The 25073-nt window shown below is 42.3% G+C and overlaps 1 protein-coding gene and 1 long non-coding RNA gene across 2 annotated transcripts; one reads left to right on the plus strand and one right to left on the minus strand.

The window, feature by feature from the left end:
- The first annotated feature begins 2149 nt into the window (after nucleotides 1–2149).
- LOC127143483 (uncharacterized) lies at nucleotides 2150–20886 on the plus strand. Its single transcript, XR_007814940.1, has 3 exons — nucleotides 2150–4223; nucleotides 15692–15847; nucleotides 18379–20886. It is a non-coding gene; the product is annotated as an uncharacterized LOC127143483 (long non-coding RNA).
- A 796-nt stretch (nucleotides 20887–21682) lies between these two features.
- On the minus strand, nucleotides 21683–24394 carry LOC108876642 (cGMP-inhibited 3',5'-cyclic phosphodiesterase 3A). The gene is made up of 6 exons (XM_018666289.2): nucleotides 24216–24394; nucleotides 23469–23617; nucleotides 23189–23326; nucleotides 22905–23016; nucleotides 22554–22667; nucleotides 21683–21906 (listed from the first exon to the last, which is right to left on the minus strand). Exons 3-6 carry the CDS (start codon nucleotides 23291–23293, stop codon nucleotides 21683–21685), a joined length of 555 nt encoding a protein of 184 aa, XP_018521805.1. The 5' UTR covers nucleotides 23294–23326; nucleotides 23469–23617; nucleotides 24216–24394.
- Between the last annotated feature and the right edge of the window lie 679 nt (nucleotides 24395–25073).

Below are 25073 nucleotides of genomic sequence, written 5' to 3' on the forward strand. Positions count from 1 at the left end.
TTACTGGTTTAAGAGAGTGAAGTTTATAGCAATTTGCAAAATTTGGAGATTAGTGACAAACTAACCAGTTAGACTACATACAGACAAGCTTTCATTTTAGCTGTTAGTAACAGTTTGCCATGAGCTTAACCAGCGTGCTGTGCTTCCTGTTAAACATGTCATGAGACTGTGGACAACGCTGAAAATATTACTTTACTAACTACTGGCCGAACAGGCGCTTTGACAAAGAAAAGGTAAAGGCCAGCAGCTTTTACTTTTCAATGCACTTGTCGTCAACTTGAGTGGCTTATATTCAGCTGGTTCACCTCGACGCCGGTGGACCTAGTGCACTTTTCCTGTCGCCGTACACTGAGTAACACGAAAAAATCAGCTGACCCCGTGTGAAATTTCCTAACTGATCAAAACCAAACTGTAAAGACAGCATCAATCCACGCTCAGCTTTGGTCAAGGGGAGACATATGGTAAGATTACATGAATTCATGTAATCTTCTTTGAGGCTACAATTTCAGACTTAACTAAGTCATTCACTAGTGTCTTGGCAGCGTTTATGGGTTCTTTAGACAGGTCTCTCACTGGTTTTCTTTCCAGGGTCATTGAAATCTTTGGCTTCCTACCTCTGCCAGGCTTGTTCTGCACAGTGTGGCTCTCCTTGAATTTCTCGGTGACGCTTCTCATTTGAGTTCTTGACGCTTGGAAATGCTGTGATAACTTTGTATATCCTTCTCCTGCTTCCTGAGCATCGACAATTCTTTCTTCAAGTCTACAGTGATTTCCTTAGTTTTTGGCATGATGCTTTCTCAAGTGACAGCTCAAATCTTAACTGAAGTTTTTATACCGCGTGTAAAGCAGCTCTTGGCTCTCCTGACTGTAACCTCTCTGTGGCAGCTTCTCACAGACTCAATCAACTCCTCTTCCCCTCCCCCCTCAAACACAAACACAAACACACACACACACACACACACACACACACACAGAGACCCCCCTCCAAAAACCCATCAAAGAGTAATACAATGGCTCCATCTATAGGATAAAGTAGAGAGTCGCAACAGGAAGTTACCCCAAAATCTGAGGTTTCAAACAGGAAGTTGGGTTTCCGAACTTTGACGGGCCAGAACCAGGCACACGCTTCGACCAAAACTCACAATTTTCGGAGGACATCTTCCAAAAATCGTCAAGGAGGGGCTGACAACATTTGAAGTGAATCTGGTCACCCGTCTAGAAACTGGACATCACACTATAAAATATGTCATTTCCTGCTATAAATAGGTGGCGCTACAACAATTGTATGAATATTGACATATGGATGTGTGCAGATAGGTACCATTAACAATCCTGTAAAGTTTGATGCAGTTTGGACAAAGTATGGCCGAAATATAGCAAATTTAAAGCAACTTCCTGTTTCGTGGCGAGTGATCGAACTTTGAGGGGCCATAACTTCCACGCCCTTCAATGAAAAGTCCGAAACTTTTGCAATTTAACTTCGTCTATGTCTTAAGAACAAATTATCAAATTTTGAAGTCAATCGGATAATGCGTCTAGGACTAGTTCGCGTTCAAGCGACCCCTGGAAATGGCCAAAAACACACAATTTTTTCACCTTCCGGTCAAAATAAAAATACTTTCTGTTGGGTTTAGAATATGGCTCCAAGAGACTTTTTGGTGCGTCATGGGATGTTACATATGTGTGCAGATTTTCAGATTTTTAGGCGCAACGGGCTTGAGGGGCTGTTCCGTTTAAAAATGTAGGTGGCGCTACCGAGGCCATTTTGCCACACCCATGCTCAAGACCCCTAAATTCTTAAATTTTTCGCCGTGCCTGACGCGTCTGCAAATTTTCAGGAGTTTTGACGCATGTTAAGGCCCTCAAAAAGGCGATCAAAGAGGCGGAAAAAGAAGAAAAAAAATAATAATAATAATAATTAAAGCTGCGAGCAGCGTTGAACGGGCCCTCGCACCCGGCGCCCGTCGGGGGAGCGGCGACCGCGGGACCCCGGCAACCGCGGGGTCAACGCAGGTCGCAGGGCACACGCTGGCGTAACAGTTCACACTTCCCAGATGTAAAAATTTAAAATAAAAGCTTTTATGCTAATTATTTTCTGTGATAATATTTTTCAGAGCTCATCATCTGTGACAGCTCTTGGCTCTCCTGACTGTAACCTCTCTGTGGCAGCTTCTCACAGACTCAATCAACTCCTCTTCCCCTCCCCCCTCAAACACAAACACAAACACAAACACACACACACACACACAGATACCCCCTCCCAAAAGGAGATAAAACTCAGTTTTAACTTGAGTTTACAAGCTTTGAGCTTTGAGCAAAAGCATTTTTTTGCAAGTTCTGTTATTGGGTGCATATATAAATCATTTATGCTTAAACAAGGGTTATAATGAAGTTATTTGAACAGTGAATATCTCATCTGCCTAAAGTCAGGGCGAAGCCACTAACCAGCTGTAGGGATGGGTATCATTAGGATTTTATCTTTATCCATACAGACCCCTATCAGTCCAGCTCAGACTGTTACTGGTTTAAGAGAGTGAAGTTTATAGCAATTTGCAAAATTTGGAGATTAGTGACAAACTAACCAGTTAGACTACATACAGACAAGCTTTCATTTTAGCTGTTAGTAACAGTTTGCCATGAGCTTAACCAGCGTGCTGTGCTTCGTGTTAAACATGTCATGAGACTGTGGACAACGTTTGAGCCAGCTTTGACATCTGCAGATATGAGTTTCTGAAGAGGGGCCTGCTGAGGTTAGATGTGCTGAATAATATCCATTTTCATATCAGAAAAAACACTGCATTAAACATTGTCTTAGCTCACTGAGCTGAGGTCAACAGGTAATATAACCAACCTGTGAGGTGGCTCACCCCCGTAAGATAAACACATAAATGATCCCTGATAGAACCGATAATTAAAGGCACATCAGTGACAGGGAATGCTATTAAAACTAAACTATAAACTGGTGACATTAACTGCAAAAGAAGATTTTTATTGATACATTTCAGGTAGAATTTAGTTTTCAATAAGGAAAATGCTGTAAGAAACCTGAATTTGTTGCAACAAATTTAAAATAAAAGCTTTTATGCTAATTATTTTCTGTGATAATATTTTTCAGAGCTCATCATCTGTGACAGCTCTTGGCTCTCCTGACTGTAACCTCCCTGTGGCAGCTTCTCACAGACTCAATCAACTCCTCTTCCCCTCCCCCCTCAAACACACACACACAGACACACACACACAGAGACCCCCTTCCAAAAACCCATCAAAGAGTAATACAATGGCTCCATCTGTAGGATAAAGTAGAGAGTCGCAACAGGAAGTTACCCCAAAATCTGAGGTTTCAAACAGGAAGTTGGGTTTCCGAACTTTGACGGGCCAGAACCGGCACACGCTTCGACCCAAACTCACAATTTTCGGAGGACTTCTTCCAAAAATTGTCAAGGAGGGGCTGACAACATTTGAAGTGAATCTGGTCACCCGTCTAGAAACTGGACATCACACTATAAAATATGTCATTTCCTGCTATAAATAGGTGGTGCTACAACAATTGTATGAATATTGACATATGGATGTGTGCAGATAGGTACCATTAACAATCCTGTAAAGTTTGATGCAGTTTGGACAAAGTATGGCCGAAATATAGCAAAAATAAAGCAACTTCCTGTTTCGTGGCGAGTAATCGAACTTTGAGGGGCCATAACTTCCACGCCCTTCAACAAAAACTCAAAATCTGCCGCAATTTAACATCGTCTATGTCTTAAGAACATACTATTAAGTTTTGAAGTCAATGGGATAATGCGTCTAGGACTAGTTCGCGTTCAAGCGACCCCTGGAAATGGCCAAAAACACACAATTTTTTCACCTTCCGGTCAAAATAAAAATACTTTCTGTTGGGTTTAGAATATGGCTCCAAGAGACTTTTTGGTGCGTCATGGGATGTTACATATGTGTGCAGATTTTCAGATTTTTAGGCGCAACGGGCTTGAGGGGCTGTTCCGTTTAAAAATGTAGGTGGCGCTACCGAGGGCATTTTACCACGCCCATGCTCAAGACCCCTAAATTATTAAATTTTTCGCCGTGCCTGACGCGTCTGCAAATTTTGGTAAGTTTTCACGCATGTTAAGGCCCTCAAAAAGCCGATCTAAGAGGCGGAAAAAGAAGAAAAAAAATAATAATAATAATAATAATAATAATAATAATAATAAACAGACCGAAAACAAGAGGTCCTTGCAACTCGTTGCATGGCCCGTTGGCCCACGCAACTCGTTGCTCGGCCTAATTAAAGCTGCGAGCAGCGTTGAACGGGCCCTCGCACCCGGCGCCCGTCGGGGGAGCGGCGACCGCGGGACCCCGGCAACCGCGGGGTCAACGCAGGTCGCAGGGCACACGCTGGCGTAACAGTTCACACTTCCCAGATGTTAAAATTTTAAATAAAAGCTTTTACGCTAATTATTTTCTGTGATAATATTTTTCAGAGCTCATCATCTGTGACAGCTCTTGGCTCTCTTGACTGTAACCTCTCTGTGGCAGCTTCTCACAGACTCAATCAACTCCTCTTCCCCTCCCCCTCAAACACAAACACAAACACACCCACACACACACACACAAACACACAGAGAAATACCCCCTCCCAAAAGGAGATAAAACTCAGTTTTAACTTGAGTTTACAAGCTTTGAGCTTTGAGCAAAAGCATTTTTTTAAGTTCTGTTATTGGGTGCATATATAAATCATTTATGCTTAAACAAGGCTTATAATGAAGTTATTTGAACAGTGAATATCTCATCTGCCTAAAGTCAGGGCGAAGCCACTAACCAGCTGTAGGGATGGGTATCATTAGGATTTTATCTTTATCCATACAGACCCCTATCAGTCCAGCTCAGACTGTTACTGGTTTAAGAGAGTGAAGTTTATAGCAATTTGCAAAATTTGGAGATTAGTGACAAACTAACCAGTTAGACTACATACAGACAAGCTTTCATTTTAGCTGTTAGTAACAGTTTGCCATGAGCTTAACCAGCGTGCTGTGCTTCCTGTTAAACATGTCATGAGACTGTGGACAACGCTGAAAATATTACTTTACTAACTACTGGCCAAACAGGCGCTTTGACAAAGAAAAGGTAAAGGCCAGCAGCTTTTACTTTTCAATGCACTTGTCGTCAACTTGAGTGGCTTATATTCAGCTGGTTCACCTCGACGCTGGAGGACCTAGTGAACTTTTCCTGTCGCCGTACACTGAGTAAGACGAAAAAATCAGCTGACCCCGTGTGAAATTTCCTAACTGATCAAAACCAAACTGTAAAGACAGCATCAATCCACGCTCAGCTTTGGTCAAGGGGAGACATATGGTAAGATTACATGAATTCATGTAATCTTCTTTGAGACTACAATTTCAGACTTAACTAAGTCATTCACTAGTGTCTTGGCAGCGTTTATGGGTTCTTTAGACAGGTCTCTAACTGGTTTTCTTTCCAGGGTCATTGAAATCTTTGGCTTCCTACCTCTGCCAGGCTTGTTCTGCACAGTGTGGCTCTCCTTGAATTTCTCGGTGACGCTTCTCATTTGAGTTCTTGACGCTTGGAAATGCTGTTATAACTTTGTATATCCTTCTCCTGCTTCCTAAGCATCGACAATTCTTCAAGTCTACAGTGATTTCCTTAGTTTTTGGCATGATGCTTTCTCAAGTGACAGCTCAAATCTTAACTGAAGTTTTTATACCGCGTGTAAAGCAGCTCTTGGCTCTCCTGACTGTAACCTCTCTGTGGCAGCTTCTCACAGACTCAATCAACTCTTCTTCCCCTCCCCCCTCAAACACAAACACAAACACAAACACACACACACACACACACACACACACAGACACACACACACAGAGACCCCCTTCCAAAAACCCATCAAAGAGTAATACAATGGCTCCATCTATAGGATAAAGTAGAGAGTCGCAACAGGAAGTTACCCCAAAATCTGAGGTTTCAAACAGGAAGTTGGGTTTCCGAACTTTGACGGGCCAGAACCGGCACACGCTTCGACCAAAACTCACAATTTTCGGAGCCAGTCTTCCAAAAAATTCCTCAAGGAGGGGCTGACAACATTTGAAGTGAATCTGGTCACCCGTCTAGAAACTGGACATCACACTATAAAATATGTCATTTCCTGCTATAAATAGGTGGTGCTACAACAATTGTATGAATATTGACATATGGATGTGTGCAGATAGGTACCATTAACAATCCTGTAAAGTTTGATGCAGTTTGGACAAAGTATGGCCGAAATATAGCAAAAATAAAGCAACTTCCTGTTTCGTGGCGAGTAATCGAACTTTGAGGGGCCATAACTTCCACGCCCTTCAACAAAAACTCAAAATCTGCCGCAATTTAACATCGTCTATGTCTTAAGAACATACTATTAAGTTTTGAAGTCAATCGGATAATGCGTCTAGGACTAGTTCGCGTTCAAGCGACCCCTGGAAATGGCCAAAAACACACAATTTTTTCACCTTCCGGTCAAAATAAAAATACTTTCTGTTGGGTTTAGAATATGGCTCCAAGAGACTTTTTGGTGCGTCATGGGATGTTACATATGTGTGCAGATTTTCAGATTTTTAGGCGCAACGGGCTTGAGGGGCTGTTCCGTTTAAAAATGTAGGTGGCGCTACCGAGGCCATTTTACCACACCCATGCTCAAGACCCCTAAATTATTAAATTTTTCGCCGTGCCTGACGCGTCTGCAAATTTTGGTAAGTTTTCACGCATGTTAAGGCCCTCAAAAAGCCGATCTAAGAGGCGGAAAAAGAAGAAAAAAAATAATAATAATAATAATAATAATTAAAGCTGCGAGCAGCGTTGAACGGGCCCTCGCACCCGGCGTCCGTCGGGGGAGCGGCGACCGCGGGACCCCGGCAACCGCGGGGTCAACGCAGGTCGCAGGGCACACGCTGGCGTAACAGTTCACACTTCCCAGATGTAAAAATTTTAAATAAAAGCTTTTATGCTAATTATTTTCTGTGATAATATTATTCAGAGCTCATCATCTGTGACAGATCATGGCTCTATTGACTGTAACCTCCCTGTGGCAGCTTCTCACAGACACAATCAACTCCTCTTCCCCTCCCCCCTCAGACACACACAGACACACACACACAGAGACCCCCTTCCAAAAACCCATCAAAGAGTAATACAATGGCTCCATCTGTAGGATAAAGTAGAGAGTCGCAACAGGAAGTTACCCCAAAATCTGAGGTTTCAAACAGGAAGTTGGGTTTCCGAACTTTGACGGGCCAGAACCGGCACACGCTTCGACCCAAACTCACAATTTTCGGAGCCAGTCTTCCAAAAATCCTTAAGTCTGTCCTGACAACATTTGAAGTGAATCTGGTCACCCGTCTAGAAACTGGACATCACACTATAAAATATGTCATTTCCTGCTATAAATAGGTGGTGCTACAACAATTGTATGAATATTGACATATGGATGTGTGCAGATAGGTACCATTAACAATCCTGTAAAGTTTGATGCAGTTTGGACAAAGTATGGCCGAAATATAGCAAATTTAAAGCAACTTCCTGTTTTGTGGCGAGTGATCGAACTTTGAGGGGCCATAACTTCCACGCCCTTCAATGAAAAGTCCGAAACTTTTGCAATTTAACTTCGTCTATGTCTTAAGAACAAATTATCAAATTTTGAAGTCAATCGGATAATGCGTCTAGGACTAGTTCGCGTTCAAGCGACCCCTGGAAATGGCCAAAAACACACAATTTTTTCACCTTCCGGTCAAAATAAAAATACTTTCTGTTGGGTTTAGAATATGGCTCCAAGAGACTTTTTGGTGCGTCATGGGATGTTACATATGTGTGCAGATTTTCAGATTTTTAGGCGCAACGGGCTTGAGGGGCTGTTCCGTTAAAAATGTAGGTGGCGCTACCGAGGCCATTTTGCCACACCCATGCTCAAGACCCCTAAATTCTTAAATTTTTCGCCGTGCCTGACGCGTCTGCAAATTTTCAGGAGTTTTGACGCATTGTTAAGGCCCTCAAAAAGGCGATCAAAGAGGCGGAAAAAGAAGAAAAAAAATAATAATAATAATAATAATAATTAACGAACAAGGTCCTTGCCGGCATGGCCACGCACCGTTTGGTAATAAGCGCGGCGGCCCCTCGCACCCGGCGCCCGTCGGGGGAGCGGCGACCGCGGGACCCCGGCAACCGCGGGGTCAACGCAGGTCGCAGGGCACACGCTGGCGTAACAGTTCACACTTCCGAGATGTAAAAATTTAAAATAAAAGCTTTTATGCTAATTATTTTCTGTGATAATATTTTTCAGAGCTCATCATCTGTGACAGCTCTTGGCTCTCCTGACTGTAACCTCTCTGTGGCAGCTTCTCACAGACTCAATCAACTCCTCTTCCCCTCCCCCCTCAAACACAAACACAAACACAAACACACACACACACACACAGATACCCCCTCCCAAAAGGAGATAAAACTCAGTTTTAACTTGAGTTTACAAGCTTTGAGCTTTGAGCAAAAGCATTTTTTTGCAAGTTCTGTTATTGGGTGCATATATAAATCATTTATGCTTAAACAAGGGTTATAATGAAGTTATTTGAACAGTGAATATCTCATCTGCCTAAAGTCAGGGCGAAGCCACTAACCAGCTGTAGGGATGGGTATCATTAGGATTTTATCTTTATCCATACAGACCCCTATCAGTCCAGCTCAGACTGTTACTGGTTTAAGAGAGTGAAGTTTATAGCAATTTGCAAAATTTGGAGATTAGTGACAAACTAACCAGTTAGACTACATACAGACAAGCTTTCATTTTAGCTGTTAGTAACAGTTTGCCATGAGCTTAACCAGCGTGCTGTGCTTCGTGTTAAACATGTCATGAGACTGTGGACAACGTTTGAGCCAGCTTTGACATCTGCAGATATGAGTTTCTGAAGAGGGGCCTGCTGAGGTTAGATGTGCTGAATAATATCCATTTTCATATCAGAAAAAACACTGCATTAAACATTGTCTTAGCTCACTGAGCTGAGGTCAACAGGTAATATAACCAACCTGTGAGGTGGCTCACCCCCGTAAGATAAACACATAAATGATCCCTGATAGAACCGATAATTAAAGGCACATCAGTGACAGGGAATGCTATTAAAACTAAACTATAAACTGGTGACATTAACTGCAAAAGAAGATTTTTATTGATACATTTCAGGTAGAATTTAGTTTTCAATAAGGAAAATGCTGTAAGAAACCTGAATTTGTTGCAACAAATTTAAAATAAAAGCTTTTATGCTAATTATTTTCTGTGATAATATTTTTCAGAGCTCATCATCTGTGACAGCTCTTGGCTCTCCTGACTGTAACCTCCCTGTGGCAGCTTCTCACAGACTCAATCAACTCCTCTTCCCCTCCCCCCTCAAACACACACACACAGACACACACACACAGAGACCCCCTTCCAAAAACCCATCAAAGAGTAATACAATGGCTCCATCTGTAGGATAAAGTAGAGAGTCGCAACAGGAAGTTACCCCAAAATCTGAGGTTTCAAACAGGAAGTTGGGTTTCCGAACTTTGACGGGCCAGAACCGGCACACGCTTCGACCCAAACTCACAATTTTCGGAGGACTTCTTCCAAAAATTGTCAAGGAGGGGCTGACAACATTTGAAGTGAATCTGGTCACCCGTCTAGAAACTGGACATCACACTATAAAATATGTCATTTCCTGCTATAAATAGGTGGCGCTACAACAATTGTATGAATATTGACATATGGATGTGTGCAGATAGGTACCATTAACAATCCTGTAAAGTTTGATGCAGTTTGGACAAAGTATGGCCGAAATATAGCAAAAATAAAGCAACTTCCTGTTTCGTGGCGAGTAATCGAACTTTGAGGGGCCATAACTTCCACGCCCTTCAACAAAAACTCAAAATCTGCCGCAATTTAACATCGTCTATGTCTTAAGAACATACTATTAAGTTTTGAAGTCAATGGGATAATGCGTCTAGGACTAGTTCGCGTTCAAGCGACCCCTGGAAATGGCCAAAAACACACAATTTTTTCACCTTCCGGTCAAAATAAAAATACTTTCTGTTGGGTTTAGAATATGGCTCCAAGAGACTTTTTGGTGCGTCATGGGATGTTACATATGTGTGCAGATTTTCAGATTTTTAGGCGCAACGGGCTTGAGGGGCTGTTCCGTTTAAAAATGTAGGTGGCGCTACCGAGGGCATTTTACCACGCCCATGCTCAAGACCCCTAAATTATTAAATTTTTCGCCGTGCCTGACGCGTCTGCAAATTTTGGTAAGTTTTCACGCATGTTAAGGCCCTCAAAAAGCCGATCTAAGAGGCGGAAAAAGAAGAAAAAAAAATAATAATAATAATAATTAAAGCTGCGAGCAGCGTTGAACGGGCCCTCGCACCCGGCGCCCGTCGGGGGAGCGGCGACCGCGGGACCCCGGCAACCGCGGGGTCAACGCAGGTCGCAGGGCACACGCTGGCGTAACAGTTCACACTTCCGAGATGTAAAAATTTTAAATAAAAGCTTTTATGCTAATTATTTTCTGTGATAATATTTTTCAGAGCTCATCATCTGTGACAGCTCTTGGCTCTCCTGACTGTAACCTCTCTGTGGCAGCTTCTCACAGACTCAATCAACTCCTCTTCCCCTCCCCCCTCAAACACAAACACAAACACAAACACACACACACACACAGATACCCCCTCCCAAAAGGAGATAAAACTCAGTTTTAACTTGAGTTTACAAGCTTTGAGCTTTGAGCAAAAGCATTTTTTTGCAAGTTCTGTTATTGGGTGCATATATAAATCATTTATGCTTAAACAAGGGTTATAATGAAGTTATTTGAACAGTGAATATCTCATCTGCCTAAAGTCAGGGCGAAGCCACTAACCAGCTGTAGGGATGGGTATCATTAGGATTTTATCTTTATCCATACAGACCCCTATCAGTCCAGCTCAGACTGTTACTGGTTTAAGAGAGTGAAGTTTATAGCAATTTGCAAAATTTGGAGATTAGTGACAAACTAACCAGTTAGACTACATACAGACAAGCTTTCATTTTAGCTGTTAGTAACAGTTTGCCATGAGCTTAACCAGCGTGCTGTGCTTCGTGTTAAACATGTCATGAGACTGTGGACAACGTTTGAGCCAGCTTTGACATCTGCAGATATGAGTTTCTGAAGAGGGGCCTGCTGAGGTTAGATGTGCTGAATAATATCCATTTTCATATCAGAAAAAACACTGCATTAAACATTGTCTTAGCTCACTGAGCTGAGGTCAACAGGTAATATAACCAACCTGTGAGGTGGCTCACCCCCGTAAGATAAACACATAAATGATCCCTGATAGAACCGATAATTAAAGGCACATCAGTGACAGGGAATGCTATTAAAACTAAACTATAAACTGGTGACATTAACTGCAAAAGAAGATTTTTATTGATACATTTCAGGTAGAATTTAGTTTTCAATAAGGAAAATGCTGTAAGAAACCTGAATTTGTTGCAACAAATTTAAAATAAAAGCTTTTATGCTAATTATTTTCTGTGATAATATTTTTCAGAGCTCATCATCTGTGACAGCTCATGGCTCTCCTTGACTGTAACCTCCCTGTGGCAGCTTCTCACAGACTCAATCAACTCCTCTTCCCCTCCCCCCTCAAACACACACACACAGACACACACACACAGAGACCCCCTTCCAAAAACCCATCAAAGAGTAATACAATGGCTCCATCTGTAGGATAAAGTAGAGAGTCGCAACAGGAAGTTACCCCAAAATCTGAGGTTTCAAACAGGAAGTTGGGTTTCCGAACTTTGACGGGCCAGAACCGGCACACGCTTCGACCAAAACTCACAATTTTCGGAGGACTTCTTCCAAAAATTGTCAAGGAGGGGCTGACAACATTTGAAGTGAATCTGGTCACCCGTCTAGAAACTGGACATCACACTATAAAATATGTCATTTCCTGCTATAAATAGGTGGCGCTACAACAATTGTATGAATATTGACATATGGATGTGTGCAGATAGGTACCATTAACAATCCTGTAAAGTTTGATGCAGTTTGGACAAAGTATGGCCGAAATATAGCAAAAATAAAGCAACTTCCTGTTTCGTGGCGAGTAATCGAACTTTGAGGGGCCATAACTTCCACGCCCTTCAACAAAAACTCAAAATCTGCCGCAATTTAACATCGTCTATGTCTTAAGAACATACTATTAAGTTTTGAAGTCAATCGGATAATGCGTCTAGGACTAGTTCGCGTTCAAGCGACCCCTGGAAATGGCCAAAAACACACAATTTTTTCACCTTCCGGTCAAAATAAAAATACTTTCTGTTGGGTTTAGAATATGGCTCCAAGAGACTTTTTGGTGCGTCATGGGATGTTACATATGTGTGCAGATTTTCAGATTTTTAGGCGCAACGGGCTTGAGGGGCTGTTCCGTTTAAAAATGTAGGTGGCGCTACCGAGGGCATTTTACCACGCCCATGCTCAAGACCCCTAAATTCTTAAATTTTTCGCCGTGCCTGACGCGTCTGCAAATTTTGGTAAGTTTTCACGCATGTTAAGGCCCTCAAAAAGCCGATCTAAGAGGCGGAAAAAGAAGAAAAAAAATAATAATAATAATAATAATAATAATAATAATAATAAACAGACCGAAAACAAGAGGGTCCTTGCAACTCGTTGCATGGCCCGTTGGGCCCACGCAACTCGTTGCTCGGGCCCTAATAATAATAATAAAATAATAATAAACAGACCGAAAACAAGAGGGTCCTTGCAACTCGTTGCATGGCCCGTTGGGCCACGCAACTCGTTGCTCGGGCCTAATAATAAACAGACCGAAAACAAGAGGTCCTTGCACTCGTTGCATGGCCCCGTTGGCCCACGCAACTCGTTGCTCGGGCCCTAATAATAATAATAATAATAATTAAAGCTGCGAGCAGCGTTGAACGGGCCCTCGCACCCGGCGCCGTCGGGGAGCGGCGACCGCGGGACGCCGGCAACGCAGGTCGCAGGGTACACGCTGGCGTAACAGTTCACGCTTCCCAGATGTAAAAATTTAAAATAAAAGCTTTTATGCTAATTATTTTCTGTGATAATATTTTTCAGAGCTCATCATCTGTGACAGCTCTTGGCTCTCTTGACTGTAACCTCCCTGTTGCAGCTTCTCACAGACTCAATTAACTCCTCTTCCCCTCCCCCCTCAAACACAAACACAAACACACCCACACAAACACAGAGAGAGATACCCCCTCCCAAAAGGAGATAAAACTCAGTTTTAACTTGACTTTACAAGCTTTGAGCTTTGAGCAAAAGCATTTTTTTAAGTTCTGTTATTGGGTGCATATATAAATCATTTATGCTTAAACAAGGCTTATAATGAACTTATTTGAATAGTGAATTTCTCATCTGCCTAAAGTCAGGGCGAAGCCACTAACCAGCTGTAGGGATGGGTATCATTAGGATTTTATCTTTATCCATACAGACCCCTATCAGTCCAGCTCAGACTGTTACTGGTTTAAGAGAGTGAAGTTTATAGCAATTTGCAAAATTTGGAGATTAGTGACAAACTAACCAGTTAGACTACATACAGACAAGCTTTCATTTTAGCTGTTAGTAACAGTTTGCCATGAGCTTAACCAGCGTGCTGTGCTTCCTGTTAAACATGTCATGAGACTGTGGACAACGCTGAAAATATTACTTTACTAACTACTGGCTGAACAGGCGCTTTGACAAAGAAAAGGTAAAGGCCAGCAGCTTTTACTTTTCAATGCACTTGTCGTCAACTTGAGTGGCTTATATTCAGCTGGTTCACCTCGACGCCGGTGGATGTAGACATGCACTTTTCCTGTTGCCGTACACTGAGTAACACGAAAAAATCAGCTGACCCCTTGTGAAATTTCCTAACTGATCAAAACCAAACTGTAAAGACAGCATCAATCCACGCTCAGCTTTGGTCAAGGGGAGACATATGGTAAGATTACATGAATTCACGTAATCTTCTTTGAGGCTACAATTTCAGACTTAACTTAGTCATTCACTAGTGTCTTGGCAGCGTTTATGGGGTTTTTAGACAGGTCTCTCACTGGTTTTCTTTCCAGGGTCATTGAAATCTTTGGCTTCCTACCTCTGCCAGGCTTGTTCTGCACAGTGTGGCTCTCCTTGAATTTCTCGGTGACGCTTCTCATTTGAGTTCTTGACGCTTGGAAATGCTGTGATAACTTTGTATATCCTTCTCCTGCTTCCTGAGCATCGACAATTCTTTTCTTCAAGTCTACAGTGATTTCCTTAGTTTTTGGCATGATGCTTTCTCAAGTGACAGCTCAAATCTTAACTGAAGTTTTTATCCCGCGTGTAAAGCAGCTCTTGGCTCTCCTGACTGTAACCTCTCTGTGGCAGCTTCTCACAGACTCAATCAACTCCTCTTCCCCTCCCCCCTCAAACACAAACACAAACACACACACACACACACACACACACACACACACACACAGAGACCCCCTCCAAAAATCCATCAAAGAGTAATACAATGGCTCCATCTATAGGATAAAGTAGAGAGTCGCAACAGGAAGTTACCCCAAAATCTGAGGTTTCAAACAGGAAGTTGGGTTTCTGAACTTTGACGGGCCAGAACAGGCACATGCTTCGACCAAAACTCACAATTTTCGGAGGACGTCTTCCAAAAATCGTCAAGGAGGGGCTGACAACATTTGAAGTGAATCTGGTCACCCGTCTAGAAACTGGACATCACACTATAAAATATGTCATTTCCTGCTATAAATAGGTGGCGCTACAACAATTGTATGAATATTGACATATGGATGTGTGCAGATAGGTACCATTAACAATCCTGTAAAGTTTGATGCAGTTTGGACAAAGTATGGCCGAAATATAGCAAATTTAAAGCAACTTCCTGTTTTGTGGCGAGTGATCGAACTTTGAGGGGCCATAACTTCCACGCCCTTCAATGAAAAGTCCGAAACTTTTGCAATTTAACTTCGTCTATGTCTTAAGAACAAATTATCAAATTTTGAAGTCAATCGGATAATGCGTCTAGGACTAGTTCGCGTTCAAGCGACCCCTGGAAATGGCCAAAAACACACAATTTTTTCACCTTCCGGTCAAAATAAAAATACTTTCTGTTGGGTTTAGGAATATGGCTCCAAGAGACTTTTTGGTGCGTCATGGGATGTTACATATGTGTGCAGATTTTCAGATTTTTAGGCGCAACGGGCTTGAGGGGCTGTTCCGTTTAAAAATGTAGGTGGCGCTACCGAGGCCATTTTGCCACACCCATGCTCAAGACCCCTAAATTACTTAAATTTTTCGCCGTGCCTGACGCGTCTGCAAATTTTCAGGAGTTTTGACGCATGTTAAGGCCCTTCAAAAAGGCGATCAAAGAGGCGGAAAAAGAAGAAAAAATAATAATAATAATAATAATAATAATAAACCGACCGAAAACAAGAGGGTCCTTGCAACTCGTTGCATGGCCCCGTTGCGGCCCACGCAACTCGTTGCTCGGCCCAAAAAAAATAATAATAAAAAAACAGACCGAAAACAAGAGGGTCCTTGCAACTCGTTGCATGGCCCCGTTGGGCCCACGCAACTCGTTGCTCGGGCCCTAATAATAATAATAATAATAATAATAAACAGACCGAAAACAAGAGGGTCCTTGCAACTCGTTGCATGGCCCCGTTGGGCCCACGCAACTCGTTGCTCGGGCCCTAATTAAAGCTGCGAGCAGCGTTGAACGGGCCCTCGCACCCGGCGCCCGTCGGGGGAGCGGCGACCGCGGGACCCCGGCAACCGCGGGGTCAACGCAGGTCGCAGGGTACACGCTGGCGTAACAGTTCACACTTCCCAGATGTAAAAATTTAAAATAAAAGCTTTTATGCTAATTATTTTCTGTGATAATATTTTTCAGAGCTCATCATCTGTGACAGCTCTTGGCTCTCCTGACTGTAACCTCCCTGTGGCAGCTTCTCACAGACTCAATTAACTCCTCTTCCCCTCCCCCCTCAAACACAAACACAAACACACCCACACAAACACAGAGAGAGATACCCCCTCCCAAAAGGAGATAAAACTCAGTTTTAACTTGACTTTACAAGCTTTGAGCTTTGAGCAAAAGCATTTTTTTAAGTTCTGTTATTGGGTGCATATATAAATCATTTATGCTTAAACAAGGCTTATAATGAACTTATTTGAATAGTGAATTTCTCATCTGCCTAAAGTCAGGGCGAAGCCACTAACCAGCTGTAGGGATGGGTATCATTAGGATTTTATCTTTATCCATACAGACCCCTATCAGTCCAGCTCAGACTGTTACTGGTTTAAGAGAGTGAAGTTTATAGCAATTGCAAAATTTGAGATTAGTGACAAACTAACCAGTTAGACTACATACAGACAAGCTTTCATTTTAGCTGTTAGTAACAGTTTGCCATGAGCTTAACCAGCGTGCTGTGCTTCCTGTTAAACATGTCATGAGACTGTGGACAACGCTGAAAATATTACTTTACTAACTACTGGCTGAACAGGCGCTTTGACAAAGAAAAGGTAAAGGCCAGCAGCTTTTACTTTTCAATGCACTTGTCGTCAACTTGAGTGGCTTATATTCAGCTGGTTCACCTCGACGCCCGGTGGATGTAGACATGCACTTTTCCTGTTGCCGTACACTGAGTAACACGAAAAAATCAGCTGACCCCTTGTGAAATTTCCTAACTGATCAAAACCAAACTGTAAAGACAGCATCAATCCACGCTCAGCTTTGGTCAAGGGGAGACATATGGTAAGATTACATGAATTCATGTAATCTTCTTTGAGGCTACAATTTCAGACTTAACTTAGTCATTCACTAGTGTCTTGGCAGCGTTTATGGGGTTTTTAGACAGGTCTCTCACTGGTTTTCTTTCCAGGGTCATTGAAATCTTTGGCTTCCTACCTCTGCCAGGCTTGTTCTGCACAGTGTGGCTCTCCTTGAATTTCTCGGTGACGCTTCTCATTTGAGTTCTTGACGCTTGGAAATGCTGTGATAACTTTGTATATCCTTCTCCTGCTTCCTGAGCATCGACAATTCTTTTCTTCAAGTCTACAGTGATTTCCTTAGTTTTTGGCATGATGCTTTCTCAAGTGACAGCTCAAATCTTAACTGAAGTTTTTATCCCGCGTGTAAAGCAGCTCTTGGCTCTCCTGACTGTAACCTCTCTGTGGCAGCTTCTCACAGACTCAATCAACTCCTCTTCCCCTCCCCCCTCAAACACAAACACAAACACACACACACACACACACACACACACACACACACACACACACACACACAGAGACCCCCTTCCAAAAACCCATCAAAGAGTAATACAATGGCTCCATCTGTAGGATAAAGTAGAGAGTCGCAACAGGAAGTTACCCCAAAATCTGAGGTTTCAAACAGGAAGTTGGGTTTCCGAACTTTGACGGGCCAGAACCGGCACACGCTTCGACCAAAACTCACAATTTTCGGAGGACTTCTTCCAAAAATTGTCAAGGAGGGGCTGACAACATTTGAAGTGAATCTGGTCACCCGTCTAGAAACTGGACATCACACTATAAAATATGTCATTTCCTGCTATAAATAGGTGGCGCTACAACAATTGTATGAATATTGACATATGGATGTGTGCAGATAGGTACCATTAACAATCCTGTAAAGTTTGATGCAGTTTGGACAAAGTATGGCCGAAATATAGCAAAAATAAAGCAACTTCCTGTTTCGTGGCGAGTAATCGAACTTTGAGGGGCCATAACTTCCACGCCCTTCAATGAAAAGTCCAAAACTTTTGCAATTTAACTTCGTCTATGTCTTAAGAACAAATTATCAAATTTTGAAGTCAATCGGATAATGCGTCTAGGACTAGTTCGCGTTCAAGCGACCCCTGGAAAAGGCCAAAAACACACTATTTTTTCACCTTCCGGTCAAAATAAAAATACTTTCTGTTGGGTTTAGGATATGGCTCCAAGAGACTTTTTGGTGCATCATGGGATGTTACATATGTGTGCAGATTTTCAGATTTTTAGGCACAACGGGCTTGAGGGGCTGTTCGTTTAAAAATGTAGGTGGCGCTACCGAGGCCATTTTGCCACGCCCATGCTCAAGACCCTTAAATTCTTAAATTTTTCGCCGTGCCTGACGCGTCTGCAAATTTTCAGGAGTTTTGACGCATGTTAAGGCCCTCAAGAAGGCGATCAAAGAGGCGGAAAAAGAAGAAAAAAAAAAATAATAATAATTAAAGCTGCGAGCAGCGTTGAACGGGCCCTCGCACCCGGCGTCCGTCGGGGGAGCGGCGACCGCGGGACCCCGGCAACCACGGGGTCAACGCAGGTCGCAGGGCACACGCTGGCGTAACAGTTCACACTTCCCAGATGTAAAAATTTAAAATAAAAGCTTTTACGCTAATTATTTTCTGTGATAATATTTTTCAGAGCTCATCATCTGTGACAGCTCTTGGCTCTCCTGACTGTAACCTCTCTGTGGCAGCTTCTCACAGACTCAATCAACTCCTCTTCCCCTCCCCCCTCAAACACAAACACAAACACACACACACACACACACACAAACACAGAGAGAGATACCCCCTCCCAAAAGGAGATAAAACTCAGTTTTAACTTGAGTTTAAAAGCTTTGAGCTTTGAGCAAAAGCATTTTTTTTAAGTTCTGTTATTGGGTGCATATATAAATCATTTATGCTTAAACAAGGCTTATAATGAAGTTATTTGAACAGTGAATATCTCAGCTGCCTAAAGTCAGGGCGAAGCCACTAACCAGCTGTAGGGATGGGTATCATTCGGATTTTATCTTTATCCATACAGACCCCTATCAGTCCAGCTCAGACTGTTACTGGTTTAAGAGAGTGAAGTTTATAGCAATTTGCAAAATTTGGAGATTAGTGACAAACTAACCAGTTAGACTACATACAGACAAGCTTTCATTTTAGCTGTTAGTAACAGTTTGCCATGAGCTTAACCAGCGTGCTGTGCTTCCTGTTAAACATGTCATGAGACTGTGGACAACGCTGAAAATATTACTTTACTAACTACTGGCTGAACAGGCGCTTTGACAAAGAAAAGGTAAAGGCCAGCAGCTTTTACTTTTCAATGCACTTGTCGTCAACTTGAGTGGCTTATATTCAGCTGGTTCACCTCGACGCCGGTGGATGTAGACATGCACTTTTCCTGTTGCCGTACACTGAGTAACACGAAAAAATCAGCTGACCCCTTGTGAAATTTCCTAACTGATCAAAACCAAACTGTAAAGACAGCATCAATCCACGCTCAGCTTTGGTCAAGGGGAGACATATGGTAAGATTACATGAATTCAAAATAACCTACAATTCCTTCAAATTAATTTGAAGCCAGTTTAATTTTTTGAGCCAGCTTTGACATCTGCAGATATGAGTTTCTGAAGAGGGGCCTGCTGAGGTTAGATGTGCTGAATAATATCCATTTTCATATCAGAAAAAACACTGCATTAAACATTGTCTTAGCTCACTGAGCTGAGGTCAACAGGTAATATAACCAACCTGTGAGGTGGCTCACCCCCGTAAGATAAACACATAAATGATCCCTGATAGAACCGATAATTAAAGGCACATCAGTGACAGGGAATGCTATTAAAACTAAACTATAAACTGGTGACATTAACTGCAAAAGAAGATTTTTATTGATACATTTCAGGTAGAATTTAGTTTTCAATAAGGGAAACAGTGTAAGAAACCTGAATTTGTTGCAACAAATTTAAAATAAAAGCTTTTATGCTAATTATTTTCTGTGATAATATTTTTCAGAGCTCATCATCTGTGACAGCTCTTGGCTCTCTTGACTGTAACCTCCCTGTGGCAGCTTCTCACAGACTCAATCAACTCCTCTTCCCCTCCCCCCTCAGACACACACACACACACACACACACACACACACACACACACAGAGACCCCCTTCCAAAAACCCATCAAAGAGTAATACAATGGCTCCATCTATAGGATAAAGTCGAGAGTCGCAACAGGAAGTTACCCCAAAATCTGAGGTTTCAAACAGGAAGTTGGGTTTCTGAACTTTGACGGGCCAGAACCGGCACACGCTTCGACCAAAACTCACAATTTTCGGAGGACTTCTTCCAAAAATTGTCAAGGAGAGGCTGACAACATTTGAAGTGAATCTGGTCACCCGTCTAGAAACAGGACATCACACTATAAAATATGTAATTTCCTGCTATAAATAGGTGGTGCTACAACAATTGTATGAATATTGACATATGGATGTGTGCAGATAGGTACCATTAACAATCCTGTAAAGTTTGATGCAGTTTGGACAAAGTATGGCCGAAATATAGCAAATATAAAGCAACTTCCTGTTTCGTGGCGAGTAATCGAACTTTGAGGGGCCATAACTTCCACGCCCTTCAATGAAAAGTCCGAAACTTTTGCAATTTAACTTCGTCTATGTCTTAAGAACAAATTATCAAATTTTGAAGTCAATCGGATAATGCGTCTAGGACTAGTTCGCGTTCAAGCGACCCCTGGAAATGGCCAAAAACACACAATTTTTTCACCTTCCGGTCAAAATAAAAATACTTTCTGTTGGGTTTAGAATATGGCTCCAAGAGACTTTTTGGTGCGTCATGGGATGTTACATATGTGTGCAGATTTTCAGATTTTTAGGCGCAACGGGCTTGAGGGGCTGTTCCGTTAAAAATGTAGGTGGCGCTACCGAGGCCATTTTGCCACACCCATGCTCAAGACCCCTAAATTCTTACATTTTTCGCCGTGCCTGACGCGTCTGCAAATTTTCAGGAGTTTTGACGCATGTTAAGGCCCTCAAAAAGCCGATCAAAGAGGCGGAAAAAGAAGAAAAAAAATAATAATAATAATAATAATAATAAACCGAACGAAAACAAGAGGGTCCTTGCAACTCGTTGCATGGCCCCGTTGGGCCCACGCAACTCGTTGCTCGGGCCCTAATAATAATAATAAACCGAACGAAAACAAGAGGGTCCTTGCAACTCGTTGCATGGCCCCGTTGGGCCCACGCAACTCGTTGCTCGGGCCCTAATAATAATAAACCGACCGAAAACAAGAGGGTCCTTGCAACTCGTTGCATGGCCCCGTTGGGCCCACGCAACTCGTTGCTCGGGCCCTAATAATAATAATAATAATAATAAACAGACCGAAAACAAGAGGGTCCTTGCAACTCGTTGCATGGCCCCGTTGGGCCCACGCAACTCGTTGCTCGGGCCCTAATTATAATAACAATAAAATTAGGGCCACTGTACTACATTGCTGCTTACTGATAAAAGCTATCCTTCAGTATAATGACATCCTATTCCCCCCAACTTTAGGAGCTACGCTAAGACAGAAAATACAGTCTCAGTACAGTACAATTCCAAGCTTGACTTGTCAGCATCTGACAAGCAATGAGGAGTTACAGTAATTGGTGATGGTCTGATTACATTGTCAAAGACTGATGACTCGTCGCAGCTTTGCCAGTGCAGTTTGGCAGTGAAATAGACATAGTGGAGGAAAACTGCCAACAAATGGTCATCTTGTTGATTCCAAAGAAAAACTAAGCGTGTAACAGTAAATCAAGCAAATAATATTGCATGTACTTTGATCCAAATCAAATGCTGATCAATGCTATGGACTGAAAAGCATGAGTACCTGTGGGGCACTGGTGGCCACAAGGAAAGCGTTGGTCCGACCGGGGTGGTCGTAGTCATGCATTGCGGCGGCCACATAAAGGGCCATGAGCTCCAGAGCAGGTATGAGGCCTGACAGGCAGCCGTAACCATCTTCTGACACAGTGTAGGTCTTTGAAACCAGGAAGCCCATATGACTGTGTGTTATTCCGCTGTCGGAGTCTGGCCACAGGGAAACAGAAAAAGTGAGGAGGGTGAAGAGCAGGGTGGCACAACTTACACAAACATATACTGTACTTTCATGTGCACAAGCCTAAACACACACCCTTGCACTCTAGAGCACACACACACACACAGGAACACACACTTGAGCATTCAAATCCACTTATATGTGGATCAAAGGGATGGCCCTAGTAAGGCATACAAATGAGGTTATGGAAATACGGGTGAGAGGGAACTCTAATCTGCCTTTAATTTCATGCTGTTCTAGACTTCAAATAGTGTTTGCTACGTAAATGCAAGTGCCAAAAGCCTGAGTAAGATAAGACAAACTGTGAGTAGGATAAGAACACACACTCCTGCAGGTTTGATGCTCTGACATTAATGAGATAGCTCACAGTGAGGCTGCAGGCAGATGGAAAAATCTAAATAAAAAGGTCTGGCCTACTTATAGAAGATCTTTACAGTCATAACTGGCTTAACAAAAGTTGGAAAAACTGAACAATAATGTAATGGGAGCTCATTTGTTATGCGTCATCTTAACTTGATATTAACAACCTTAGACACACTTTTATAAACTTGATTCACATCCATACCGGCACCCCCACCAGGTAATGCAAATGTCTGCATGCATGTACTAATTAACACACCTGAGTCACTGGCAGAACCATGATCAGTAATGAGACTGGGTAGACCAGGCACAGCCTGCGTGGTGAGGTACCAGACTGCATGAAGCACATCTGTGGCATGGACCCTGTTGTGATCTGGGTCAGGAAAGAAAACAAGTCTGTTCAGGGTGTGTAACCTTCTCCACCAGGGTGCACTGTTGGGCTGCTTTTGTGTCTTGTGACAACATAAAGGCTGCCATATATCATATATGAGTAATGCTGGAAAAAACTGTATAACATTTCCCTCTAGTGGCTGGTTTCATTGTTACAGCTGCAAACCAGGATATACAGCAAAATGAAAGACATGAGAAGGAGAGAGGTGTTCTAGCTTACATGGTATGTCTCTGTAACCATTCTCAAGGGCATGGAAGTAGTTCATGAATTCTTTTACAGGGATCTTAAAGGTCTCAAACAGGCCAGTGTCTTCAAAGAGCCTGTAGGAGACCTGAAACACAAAAAATCAAATTGTAAGAGAGAATGCAAAGAAACATAATGCTACTAAGTATATTAGCAGTTTGTATTATTTTTAGGTGCTTAAATCCTATATATAACTAAGCAAATAGTCACGCTCTACCTAACCTCTGAGCTCAGTCACTGATGCTCTCAGATGTGCTCACCTGACTGAGGATCCGTCCACATTTCCCATTGGTCTTCTCCATCAAGCTGAAGATGGGGAAGTTCCAATTGTTTAGTTGACTCATCAGAGGCTCTAAGTCCTCCATTATTAACGGCTCTGGAGCCAGAATTGGTTTGTCCTGTACAAATGACACATGGTGAAAAGTACTTATTACATAAAAATACAGTGTAAATAATGTATGTTCCAGTATGACTGATTGTTGCGCTTCATCAACAGTTATACTGTATTAGAGGCTACTAATGTGACTGGCCCTACTGTACCTCAGGAGGTATTAGTGGGTGGAGGATGACATTCTGGGAGGCGTTTTTTCCTTCCTCTGTGTCCTCCTCTGTATGTGCTACATCACTGCTGTCACTGTGGTTGGCTTCGTGGGTGCTGTCGTAGTCTGATGACACGACCACTTGGTCCTCTGCTGGTAGATGAAAAAAACAAAGAAATGTCATACTGCTGCCTGAGGAGAAAATCCACTGTTAATCTCCTTGATGCATATCAGCAAGGTTTTTTTTTTTTTTTTTTTTGGGTGGGCGGTGGGGGTGATGAATTCACTCCTCTGCTATATCCACTTCCCCTAATCCTAGTTTGTTATAGTTGGTTATTTTCTGCAATTCTCAAAATTAAAGTCCCAGAGATGGTGAGCACCTTTGTTCATTAACACTGGTGCATCTCCATGAGTCTGTGAGTCTGTATCATCAGAGAAACTGGTATGTCTGCATTTGTAACACTGAATTTCCTCCTGATTTGTTTCGCAAATTGGTGAATGTGTAAAGAATTTCTTGCTCTGACTGAGACCAAAACCTGATGTTCACCTTTAGCTGAAAAGGATTATTAGCTTGAAGCACGTATGAGTGTTGTGAACATGTGTACTGTATATATAGGCACCTATATCAGCACATTGTAATGGCTGCAGTCTCAGAGGGAGGGAGAAACACTGTGATACACTATGTATGCCCAAAACACACACGTCACATGCTGCTGGGAGGCAGAAAGAACAGAGACTGAGAGCATACCTGACCGTGGTATCCTGTCTCCCTTGTCTATTGAGCCCTCCCCATGGCTCAGTCTGATGTATGGTCTCCCACAGCTGTAGCACAGAGGGGTTTTAGAAATTAAAGATAAAGTGCAAAAGAAGTTATGTTACATTTAACTCTGTAGTACATGATATTCCCTGATGTATCACTGTGGTATTTGCAGCCAGTGCTGTGCTGCATCTTCAGCTACTGTATATATATATATATATATATATATATATATATATATATATATGTCAGAAATAATCAATTTCAATGATTTTTAAAGAAGGAAATATTCAACCTCTGTAGGCTCTAGAGGCTCCACTGAAAGACACAGTTAAATGTCAAAAAACAACATACTATCACGATCAATTTAATCCTCTGATCTGCTGATCTGATTGCATCCAAGTATGTATTACAACAGCTGCTGTACAAGTCAAATGAAAGAATATGTTTTGTAGTTTTGGTAGTATAAGACGAAATTCAATTATTGTTGTGAGTAAATTTGGTGTGAATCATAATGTTGAGAATTCTACATAGCTGGTTTTGTTTGGCAGAACATTAAGTTAAAAACTGTTCCAGACCCCGAAATCATCAGAAAATGCTAAAGGGAAGGAGGGGGGGGCAAATGCAAAATAATACATGTGTGTTTGCTTGTAGAAAACAAAATGTGCAAGCCATTGGTGTCTGTAGCTGTGCCAAAGAATTGGGAATAACGCCATTCACTACATCTGTCTTTGATGTCCAACCAGTCGGCAGAAGTTGTCAAGAAAAAAAACCTAATGAGATTCCTACTGTGCTGTCCCAACATGAAACAGACGATCTACAGATGCTTCAAGAAAAATTCTCATTAAT

The sequence above is a fragment of the Lates calcarifer genome, linkage group LG17 (genome assembly GCF_001640805.2).
Source record: "Lates calcarifer isolate ASB-BC8 linkage group LG17, TLL_Latcal_v3, whole genome shotgun sequence".
In the NCBI taxonomy this organism is placed as follows: domain Eukaryota; kingdom Metazoa; phylum Chordata; class Actinopteri; family Centropomidae; genus Lates; species Lates calcarifer.

What these genes read in the sequence shown, in the direction of transcription:
- LOC108876642 (XM_018666289.2), bottom strand. Translation starts at nt 23,293, where the DNA reads ATGGAGGACTTAGAGCCTCTGATGAGTCAACTAAACAATTGGAACTTC. An exon ending in GTGGACGGATCCTCAGTCAG is followed by an intron (nt 23,017 to 23,188) that starts GTGAGCACATCT and finishes TTTGTGTTTCAG; the next exon opens with GTCTCCTACAGGCTCTTTGA. An exon ending in TGGTTCTGCCAGTGACTCAG is followed by an intron (nt 21,907 to 22,553) that starts GTGTGTTAATTA and finishes CCCTGTGGCCAG; the next exon opens with ACTCCGACAGCGGAATAACA.